An 11,753-nucleotide genomic window follows, 5' to 3' on the forward strand; every position below is an offset into this window, starting at 1 on the left:
AGTCAGTCTTTGGTAAGGGAATTCTTTTCCAAAGCAATTTCAAATCAAGGTAAACGAATTAGCACAAAAGAGTACTAAAGAGAGCGCATTTCAGGCATCTCTATCAATTCTCTCTCTTGCGGTTCATTTATCATTAGAGCCAAAAATGGCACTTTGATTCCAGAGGCCAGGCTACACAATCAGAAATGAGCCAGCGGGAAGTGCTAAATTCATCTCTGGTTTTAATTGTGGTGGAGTATAAAATTATCTTCCCTGTGAATGTGCTACACAGACAAAACAGGAGACAGTGCTACTCCACAGCTGACTAGAATACTGCTCTCGGACAAAAACCCCAAAAGGTTAAAGCACAACAGTATTGCAATGCAGCGTGCTGTGGGAAGTTTCCGTTTCCGTGGGCAGCACAGGTTATTCACCTTACCACCACCATTTCAAGATTAAACGTACCTTGAGCATTTTCTTATTCGCTGTATTTTTCCCACATTCCCTTCTTAGTTGCTCACTCATTGCTTGCAATTCTCTTCCAAAATGGATCATTCTTTCAATAGCCGCTTGGCTGCCACCACATAGCTGACGTCGTAACTGACTTGAATCTACTTCTGCAAAAATGATATCGTCATCATCACCACTAGTAGAGCTGACAATAGCAACCTATGGATCTAGAGAATCTGCACTGATTTCACTCAAGAGACACCTGCCTTCTCAGAGAGAAAGCATGTCGGGCCAGAGACATTGACATAATGTACTCCTGTACTGCGCACTCTTGAGTTGCTTCTTCATAAATATCAAGAGTCTTCGTTAACTAATGGCAAAGGCTGTCTACACATCCTGTTTATTTTGCAGTGGTTCATTTTAAGTTAAATAGACTATAAGCCAAATTTTACCCTAAAATTTATTGGGAGTTTGAAATTAATAACGACAACAATAAAAGTCCACACAGTTCTACCTTTTTAATTCTCTGGCATAGCACTTCAAAGATACACCAAATCCAGAACTGCTAATAGAGGGTAAAACCTTGAACCTCCCAAATAGCCACGATGCATGTTACTACAAGAGACATGTACACGTCACTACAAAAGAACTACTGCTGTTCATACTCCTTGTAGAATATATTAGCTTAATAGTTTGGACATTTCAGGCTTCTTTTGTAATCAAGTGAAACACTACAATCTGTTTCTTTACTGTTTGCTACAATATTCCTCAATACTAGTGATTTTAAAATATATTAATCCAGTTTATGAATAGCAAATCAACCCTTGGCTTCTCTGAAAGTTCTGCCTTTTTAAAAATTACAATTAAAGCAACCTGTTAAAAAAAGCAGCATTTATCCATTCTTTGACCACTTTCATCAGTGGAATCAAGTTTTGACTCAGAATTTTGATGCACACTTTAATTACAAAACCATTCTTCTTTTTGATTTTAACACTGCTGTCTAGTGATGTATTTTGACCACTATTTCAGAGAACTATTTATAAGTAACCACTTTTTTTTTTTTCTTAAGATGTGAGCATATCACCTCTGGGAAAAAAAAATCTACCTATTTAACATTACATACACAGTTAACATTACAGTAAGGAGAATAAATAAATATTTCAAAAAGTAAAAAAACCACCAAACTCAAACGGTGGGGTGTAAACAATGTAGGTTAAGGAGCCACATTTCTTTTTTTACAAAGGTGAAGCACCCACAAGTCTTCAAGCAGTGGTGTTTGTCACTAGCTGCAACCCAATCTAGGGCATCACTTTCCAAAGGCAGAAAACAACTACATTAGAAAAAAACAAATCACCAAAACCCACAAACAACTCTGTGCTCTGTGCAGCTGCTTCATGTCTGTCACAGCAAGCCGCCTGTGGAAAAGGCTGCAAGAGAGTAAAAGTGTTTTGTTTTTTCTGTCACAGAAATGAGGCCTTGTTACTATCCAGTTTCAGAGCGTAATACAGGGAAACAGCCTGAAAATTTGAATCTCCCCCCTCCAGGGCTGTAACAGAACTGTATTTGCTTTTCAACAGGTGGGTAGCATTTACCAGCAAAGCTGCACAGACCAGTAGGAGCACATGCCCCCACAACCGTGAAGTGTTCAGAGCCATCTGCTTTCTGAAAGTTTACCAGCGATGGCCCGAGTGTCACATTTCATTTAAACTACCTATTAATTGATGTCTGGTTAAATCAATTGTTTGAGAAGACAGCTCTGCAACTGCAGAAATGGCCGGATCCCTCCACTTCTTCAGACATGGCCAGCAACAACAACCACTGTCTAAACTCCAGCCTGCGTGCACTTGAGTGATCTGACTGCCTTTACTGGGCAGGGACAGCTAGCACCATAACTGACGGAGTAAACGGCATCTTTTTATGCTGTGCTGGCCGTCAGAGGGGATTTAAATACTCATTTGTCACTCACGTCACCAGGTATGGCTGAGTATAAAGCAGGTTAAGTAAAACAAAGTTATTTTTTAGACCACAACTATGTAAAACAAGGTATTTTTTTGGTGGAATGCTTTTTTTTTTTTTTAACATCTCAGTTCCCAAATATAGCTCTTTTTTTGAGCATTTGATATTAGCACTTTGCTTTCTTTAACGTAACCGATCTGGAATTTCTACTCTTACTGTAGAGTGCAAAGGAGCCATGAGAACCATGGAGAACCTCTTACCAGAGTAAGAGGACTAGGGGAAGAGGGAGAAACAATCTGCCAACCCTAACCCAGGCATGCTACACAACAGGATGTTTCTCCTCAAAGGTACTTCCCTAGAAATTGATGCTCTTTTCAATATCCATGAGTTAGCAATTTCCCCTGCTCTCACACTGACATTGGACCACCTAAATCAGTGGTTATAAGATTTACATCTAATAACAGCAAACCAAACAAATCAATCAAACAAAGGATTTGTGCTAATATCCCTAATTTTCAAGTTGGGAAGCATTGCAAGTAAAAACATAACCTTGTTGCCATCACTTAATAAAAATGTAAGAAATATCACTGCAGACCCATTTCTGTGTCACATTCTTCCATTTCGTGATCATGTTTAGAACTACCATTTAGGAAGCCATTGGATGAAGTCTCAGCAACCCCATTGGAGTAGTGATCTGTTTCCATGTCTACATCATTGCTGAAAAGAGAGTAATAAATACAAGTTTTACTCATATTTAAGTACTTAGGGTTATCTTCTTCACAACTTCAGTACAGTACTTCTTCATCTTGGCTACTGAAAAGCTGCTTTTAAGTATTACCAAGTTAGACCACAGTTTTCTCCACAGCAACTGGCAATACCAGAGCACTAGGGAAATTTTAAGGGTCTCTCCGCTAACATCAGCATTCAATAAAAAAACATTTTCAGATGTGTCCACCATTATTCAGGATTAAGTAGTCTAATACTTTCTAAATACACACCAAAAAGTTCTTACCTCGTTTATCTATCTGTACATACATAGGGCTGGAGAAATTGCATTGAGAAAATATGCTATTCCCATTTTTTGTTGGTGGTTTGGTTTTGTTTTTTTAAAAAACACAGTAAACTAATATACAGCCTACTTTGAGAGTATCATATTTAGGTAAATAATTCTTTCAAAAAAAACTTGCTCTCTAATTTACCCTCAGTGGAATGATAGGGAAGAAGAAAAACCCAAAGCAAATACTGAACAAACCAAGACACTGAAGAGATACTCGGAGGCAAATTCAGAGCATACAACTCCTCGCCACGCTTTGCTCACAGCAGGTCACAGAAGCACTTCTAGAAAATGCCAGCATGGCTTTGGGGACTGAGCTTTGCTGACAGTTACATCCTTGCCTGTTCTATTTGGTCATGGAGAATGACAACCTGAAACCTCTCTCAAGACCAAAAAGATTCAATTTAGAAGCTTAATTATCTTGCTTCTAAGCAACCAAAATTACTCAGCTTCCTTTGAGGGAGGAAACCAAAAGGCCTCTCTGACTGGGCAACACTGCAGACAAGGAATTGTCTTCCTCCTGTGAAAAATCTCAAAGTTGCCTGGACACTGCCAGGCTTTTTGGCAGAGGCAATTTGCTGACACAAACACAAACCATGAAGTTAAAAAGTAAATCATTACTCTTACTTTCTCCCCCAATCATTGCTATCCAACTGAAATATTTTTTGTTATCACTACCACATCGTCACATCCTAGTTTTGGGAATCCGTCTCGGGCAACACAGCCAAGTACTGTTGTATTTCACACCAAATTAGGTTCTGCTGCATCTGTGCAGCCCAGAGCTTAATAGTTACTAGTTATGAATAACCATAATCCTGGTTAATACATCTATTTTCATTCTCTGAATTGAATGTGTTTGCAGAAGTGACAGTGATTCTAGTAGGCAAACAATTCTTGTGTGTGCAATGGAAGGGAGTCCACATTTCAGGTGCACGTCAACTGCATTTACTGTGCAGATACTGCACTCCAACAAATGGAGAGTTGCTGGAAAATTTTTCATTACTTACATGCAATGTGCTTAAATCAATGTCAGTGGCTTAAATTAAAATCACAAGTGCCAGAGGGCTAGTTAATCTTCACTATACAACTTCAAAACTCACCACAAATAGCTATAAGCAAGGTAATTTATTTTTGTCCACTGCATTTCTTGAACCAAACAGGAGAAAACAGTGTATTGAGCCTGAGAAGTTAAAACAAAGCCAAAGGAGACTAGAGTGACCACAAGCTGTTGGCCCCTTACACTAAGTGTTTTAACTGTCCTGGGGGCAGGGGGGTGGAGGGGGAGGAGGGGAGGGAAATCATATTAAATACCACTGAAAACTCTTCTCTGCCATACAAAGCACGTGGACAACACAAGCCTTAATGTAAGTTAAAGCATCTGAAGTTTATTCACCTGGAATAGCTGTTAACCTGCTGTGATCTTGATACATTTATGTTGTTGAGCTCTGGTACATTCAAGCTGGTGGTCGTGTGTTTACTGTGACAGTAAGATTGATGCGCTTTATTTGATATTACTCCATTACTGCAACTACTTTCAAACCCTGAAAGAAAGTTTTAATAATCATAATCATCTACAAACATATTTGTAAGTACCAATTTATAGAAGTGAAGTATAGCTTAATTGTTCCTCGTCAGTAAATGCTAGATTCGCCAAACAAACAATACTTAGCCTCCATGTTTCAGGTATCCGAACCTTTAAGGCTTCTACAGTGCTGAAGTTTAGCATTATTTAACAAGTACTAACACATACCTGAGAAGGCTTTTCAGTTATACACCAGTAAAACAGAAAACTGCATCAACGTAGAATAATTTTTTTTAGAACTGATATATTGTTTCTGAAAAATCTGAAAACCTTTTCTAGGCCACTGTTATCACTATGAATGGAAGCAGACACACATCTTACTAATTCCTAATTGCATAATTCTCTTGATAAATATGCAGAAAAACTCAGTGCTGAAAATACTTTACATGTTGCTACACTTAGATACGTCCTCCCTTCTTCCCCATATAATTATTTTAATTGTTAATATTGTGCTTTGCTAAATAAAATTACACCATGCTGTGAAATTACAGTGTCTGGATAAAATCTGTTCTGACCCTTCTAAAATATAATCAAGAAACTACTATTTGAAGCAAACATGTAATTGCCAGTTCTGTCAAGCCCAAAAGCAGGTGCTCCCTAGTATCTCCTAATATAGAAAGAGGTCACAGGAAGGGCTTATTATAAACAAAACAGTTGCTGCCATCCAGGAAATCCCAAACCTCAATTCTAATAATACATTCATCAACTTGCTTATCAAGTGGTCCCTCAATTTTCAAAATTAGGAAGTCAGAGGTACTTTCCACAATACATCCCAATAACCACCTGAAGAACAAACAGAAAATCTGAGTGGACCTCCACGCACACACATGACAGTGCAGTCTTGACGCAGAGGGAAAAGTGAAGCTGCTGCCATTCCTGTGGCCAGGCTACACTAGCTTCCTACTCAATCCCGCTGAGAGAAAAAAAAAAAAAGCCCCCAGCCAGCTCCAGTTTGGATTTAAGAATGAAACAGAAGTGAAAGTCAATGGCCTCTGTCTGCTACCTTAAGAGTCTTGGATTCAAAGATGACCATTTTAACATGCCCAACAACTTCTTTAAGGGGTGCTTTGGAAGGCATGGGAATCTCCCCGCAGGCATGGGGCAGCTCTGAACATTCCTGGCTTCCCACTGAAGCTTTACCACCACGTAGACATGCTCAGAACTGTTCCAACCATGCCAACTGAAATTTGGCTGCCAGCAGAAAGTCTTTTACCTAACTCCACCACCTAACTTCTGGTATTTCCTACACAAGAGCAGCTGTTCCTACTATTCCATAAACACCACAGGAAATGGATTGTATACACCACTTACTGGATTTAAACCGCCTTGCCCAAGCCATAAATTATCATCAAAAGGACAACAGAAATTTGTATCAGAACCTTCTATCTCCCAGAAACAAGCGTTTCTTAGAAATTGGTGGCAACCTACTTTGCAAACCCTTAGCAAAACCAAGAGCACATGCAAAAAAAGATTTGATTCTATTCATACACCTTCCATCTCCCCAGTGACTAAGAATTAGTATTTTAATCATTAAAACTACTGCATAGTTTTTATACAGAGCGTTCAGTATCAACTCCTAAGCAAAACAAACTGTCAGTCTACGAGTATTTGTAACTTCTCCCGATACTTAATTGTAAAAAAAAAAAAAAAAAATTAAAAATCTACGTAGGGTGGTATATCCTCCACATCAACTTACCAGAAAAGTGTGTGCTGCTTCCTTTGCCTGTTGCCAAACTGTGAATATTCATTCCATGGCTGGGACTCATGCTGGGACTACTGAATGATCGTGGGCTAACGGGGTAACTATCTTGAGATTTTGGACTGTGGCCTCCCAAACACCGCACTTCACTGTCTGTACCATTCACCATCTCTATAAACTGGCGCACCCTAAACAAAAGGCAAAAAAGTTAAGCTAATAAAACAATTTACACCTTTCAATTTACCAATGATAGCAATGATTTAATTTTAGTGTTAAACACACAGAAAGTGTGACTCAACAAAATGTTGGATGTCAGTAACCCAATCATCAATAAGCTTTGGATATTCAACCAAAAATACACAATAACAAAATTTGTGAGGGAGGAGAACAGGAACATTACCCTTCGAGGACAGACTTTTTCAGTAAGTCCTCAAAGTTTGGAGAACTAAACTATATTTTCTTGTTTGAACTGGTTTGTTTTATTGTCAGGGGCAAGGGTACTTCTTGAGAAGGGTATGTCGTTACGCTGTCATGCCTGCCATTTCTCTCAAAGTAAATGAGAACATAGTTTGACTGTCTGGAACAGTAAGCATTAAATGGTAATTCTTAACATTAACATGTGCACTAGAAAACAGTTTGAAAAGCAAGCTCATATACAAACCTTCCCTTTAGAGGCTGTTGCTCTTTGTCAATTTTATTTTAGATAATGAGGCTTTACTACGGACTAAGGAAGCTCAGAACTACTGCTTCATGTCTTAGGCTTGGAGAGCCTCAATAGAACAGGCAAAATTTAGACAGATTGAGAAAAAGATAACATACAGTTGACATTATCAAATGATGTCTTTCATGAAAATGTTCACATTTTAAGCCTGCAGTACTATCACGTGAATTCTGTTCAGCACTTGAGCGTGACAGACTTCAAACACATTCCAAGTTACTTAACTGAACATAAAAATTGAAGTGTTCTGTTCTTATAGGAGATAACAGATTTTTTTCCGCATTCAAACACTACAACATGATACAAAATTCTGGAGGATCAGCGCAGCTGGCAAGTAAAAATGCCAGAACAAAGGTGACTGCTGTGTGCCTGGGAAGCCAAGAGAACTCTTTGGGATTATGGAATTTCCACAGTATTAGCCACAGGTTTCTAGTAAAGTGACAAGGAGTGAAACAGCTCATTCAAATTGGTCTTTACAAGTCAGTCACCCATTTGGAGGAACAGACCAACTTATGCCAACAGGACTCAACCTTCTTGAATATGATACTGTATCAGTTTACATTTTAAGTTTTACTTGACACCCAAACTGATTAAAATTGATTAAAAAAATTACAAAACTTAGTTCTAGAGAACAAGCCTACAGTGAGATGTGAATTATGCTGCAAAACAGGACCTTGATGACAAAAACTAGTTAAACATGTAGCAAATAATATAGCATTAAAAAAGTGAACTATACACATTTTCTAAAAAACGCTGCTTAACTTTCTTTAAATTTCTGTGAAAGCTTTAAATGAGTAACTGTCTTGTCTCAGAAGGTACTGTGCCATCTATAAACACACATCTGTATAATTTGAAGACTCACTTTAATGCAAATAAGAGATTAGGATTTCTTTCTAGTAAACTTGGATACAACTGTTGTGTTGTTTCAATGGCTTCTCCCATTCTTCCTGCTAAAACCAATTTCTGAATTCCTGTTCACCAAAAAACAAATAAGAGATTAGGATTTTTTTCTAGTAAACTTGGATACAGCTGTTATGTTGTTTCAATGGGTTCTCCATTCATCCTGCTAAAACCAGTTTCTGAATTTCTGTTCACCAAAACCAACACCAGTTAAATGGACAGACTAACGGATTAATACATGTAAATTAATCATTAAAAGACACTGCAACCATCAATCGACAATGTTTTTTCCTCTTAAAAAAAAAGCGTAAAGAAAGATCATGCTTCCTTAAAACGTTCAATAGGGAAATTTAAGAACTGCACTCCACCTACATATCTCTGAGTACTCAGTATTTTTATTTATTGCCAGTATACAGCTACTTTGTACTCAGATTGCATATTTAAAGCTAGATTAAGATTGCAGACACTCTTCTGTGATTTATTGCTCATTTTCACGCCTTTATAAATAAGCACATACCAAACTATCATCACCCAAGAACATCCAAATTGTATCCCACTCCCACAGGTTCATTTTTGAGTAAGAAAAACAAAATTTAATCTCTCTCACCTACAACACATACTTCCATCCAAGTTACAGTTGACTAAACCCTTCCACAACAGTCTCTGCTTTAGTTGACACTTCTGTTGCTGTAACCTGGCACAAGTTGCAAACAGCCTCACAGCTCTAACCACCAAGAAAGAAATTTGATCCAAATGAAAAACAGCCCAACGAATGGGTTATTTTTCAACCAGAGCGACTTCCCCATGTGGTATGTCACACAGTCACACAAATGCTTGTGTTCGTACAGCAGGGATTTGGATGAATGGGGAAGGCAGTGTTTAGTCAGGCTGCCAAACAGCACTGCCACAGCAAGTTAGAACTGAACTGCTGTTAGTTCTCCTTGTCCTCTTCCCCCTCACATCTGTAAGCAGGAAAACTCAAATTTGATTTAACTTCTAAAGCATTCTCTAAACTCTACCCCTTTTCACAGTTAAGAAAAAAGTCTAAAAGTTTGTCACGACTAAGTTTTATTTTCCTGTTTGTGACTAACCATTAGCTCACAAACACTCATTTAGAGAAATTACATGCATTTGTTTAAGACAGATCACAATTTTCCATCCAAGAGAAAGACAACAGGTGATTTACCACATTCCACTACATCAAACAAGTTCCAAAGCATTAGCATGGAAGTTCATCTTAACCAGTTGTTCACATGTGTGTAACTTTACATCACTGCAAAGAACTGTGCTATGGACTAGTGCTGAAAGGAAAATCTACAACGATGTTTAAAAGAAAGGTTTTATGTAACATTTGTTTAAGGGAGGAAAAAAAAGGATGTAACATGCTTTCCAGCCTTACTTTGTCTATTTTTAATGGAAGCTAATTCTTCTAGCACAGTCTGGTCTGTGGATCTGGCGAATGCCTCTGCTGTTGCACAGTATCCATGGTGAACTAAGTAAGATGATACCATTCTAAAAATAAACAGAAACAAAACCCAGAAACACTCATTAAATACAGGTAAGAAACCAAGAACTTCTTGAATGTAAAAACTTTTCTGAAAAAAAGTGATAGAATTAAAGAATTCTACTTGAAATTCAGAAACTTCTGTACAAGTAAGACAAAAGTAATTCAGGTAAGAGCCAATATCTTCCTCAAAATACTGTACAGAAAAGCAATTTTAAAATAATGTATAATTTTATCATAATGAATTTTAATAAAAATGATTAATCATCCAAAGGTACGCTCAATTAAAATATTACCTGCTAAGTAAGGGGGTTTTTCCTCAATACATACACTGAAGTAAAATTTCTGCACACTTAATTTTTTTGTCTTTACTGAAGAAATAAAAAATACAAAGCCACAATCACCATTTTTCCAAGTGAGACACTAACAAGCCACAACTTAACCTGGCATGCCGAAGGCTGAGAACACAAAGGGAAATTGCCAGAGCCCAAAGTATTAAAACTGCCCGTTACAACCATGGCAATTTTTCTAAACTCCCCAATCCACATTAGGTAGGTCAAATCGGAACGGAGGGCTTACACTCATCATTATGAACTCTTAATTATTAGTGATGTAGACAACTCCTCCCCAAACATCTATTCATGCTCAATTTTATACATGTTTATCAAACCTCTTAACAACAGTATTTGTACTAGTTTTTAATACTATCTGTAATTTTTTGCACAAAAAAATAGGTACAATGTTTTAAAGATCTCTGAAATCATGCAATTATTAACTAAAAAAAAAGGTCGATATTCAAAGTCTTACTTTTGAATCATTGTTTGCCACTCTCCTTCCCGATCTCCAATCGGAAATCTGTCAATCTGTGCTTGAATTTTGGTTCTCCATTCTCGCATATAGTCTTCAATATCAAACACAAATGGATGTTGTCCAAAATTAGCATCCACAACCTCTCCTGGTGTTTGAAGCCCTACTGTAGGGTACAAGTTTGGCTGAAAGAAATGTTTTAATTAGTTTTTTTTCCCTCTTATTCTAAATTCCCCACTTTTTTTTTCTCCTATCTGTTATAATATTCCCACTGCTACTAGTAGTGTGAAGAAGCAAATACCTCTGGATCATCTGTCCAGCAGTTAAAGCAACTTCTACCAATCCAGCAATAGAATTATTGATTAACTTTATTCCCAGTGGTCATTATTTTTTTATTTTGAAATAAGAAAGCCTTACTGATCATTCTCTTTCTAGTCAGAAAATGCACTTTTAAAACTGTGCTAAAGTTTACAGCTTTTTGTTTCAATTTTACAAACTCTTAAATACCAATTTTTCAATGATTTTTAAAGACCAGGATTAAAATTTCTTTTAAAAAGAGAACAAAAATTAAACTTACAAAGTGGGCCATTTTCCTTTTGGGGTGAAATACTTAAAACATCGCTGAATTTTAGTGGTAAGAACTGACAGGATAGAGAACTCATTAGCCTCAAAGTCCAAGTGTAGCGCCTAAAAAGAACTGTAACAGTGCATTGAAGTTCTCGTGAATTCCTGGACTTGTATCTAGAAAAAGACTTTAAAGCATTTATTGTTGTCTCAGTTTTATTTTCTGCTTAGAGATTAGGTCTCCATGCAAATTTGAAATATGCCAAATATGAGAAAAGTAAAATGTGCCTCTTGGGATTAAAGTAACTTTCTTAAATGCAACTAGCATCTCAGCAATGGCAATACAATCAGCTGGGGTTTTGGGTGGGGTTTTGTTGCTGTGTTTTTTCCCCCCCACCCCCTAATTTCTAAATATACCTACATCATATTTATGCTGCAGTCAATGGTGGTATGGTACAATGGTATGCTGCTGATCTACAGAACTATATGATAAATAAGTTAAAGCTATCAGTAAGAAGTTATCATCATGCAGGTCAGCAG

At 37.4% G+C, this 11,753-nt stretch overlaps 1 protein-coding gene across 1 annotated transcript in view; it reads right to left on the bottom strand.

Annotated features, from left to right (window-relative positions):
• Positions 1-11,753, bottom strand: part of RANBP9 (RAN binding protein 9) — a gene marked incomplete at its 5' end in the record, with an annotated part of 40,164 nt that overhangs the window by 1,640 nt on the left and 26,771 nt on the right. Inside the window, 7 exons of the mRNA XM_010285654.1 lie at positions 445-596; positions 2,981-3,102; positions 4,833-4,980; positions 6,718-6,908; positions 8,301-8,409; positions 9,738-9,850; positions 10,650-10,834. Of these exons, the coding sequence (XP_010283956.1) occupies positions 445-596; positions 2,981-3,102; positions 4,833-4,980; positions 6,718-6,908; positions 8,301-8,409; positions 9,738-9,850; positions 10,650-10,834 (1,020 nt within the window). The remainder of the gene's footprint in view (positions 1-444; positions 597-2,980; positions 3,103-4,832; positions 4,981-6,717; positions 6,909-8,300; positions 8,410-9,737; positions 9,851-10,649; positions 10,835-11,753) is intronic.

Source organism: Phaethon lepturus, unplaced genomic scaffold (genome assembly GCF_000687285.1).
Source record: "Phaethon lepturus isolate BGI_N335 unplaced genomic scaffold, ASM68728v1 scaffold49624, whole genome shotgun sequence".
NCBI lineage: Eukaryota > Metazoa > Chordata > Aves > Phaethontiformes > Phaethontidae > Phaethon > Phaethon lepturus.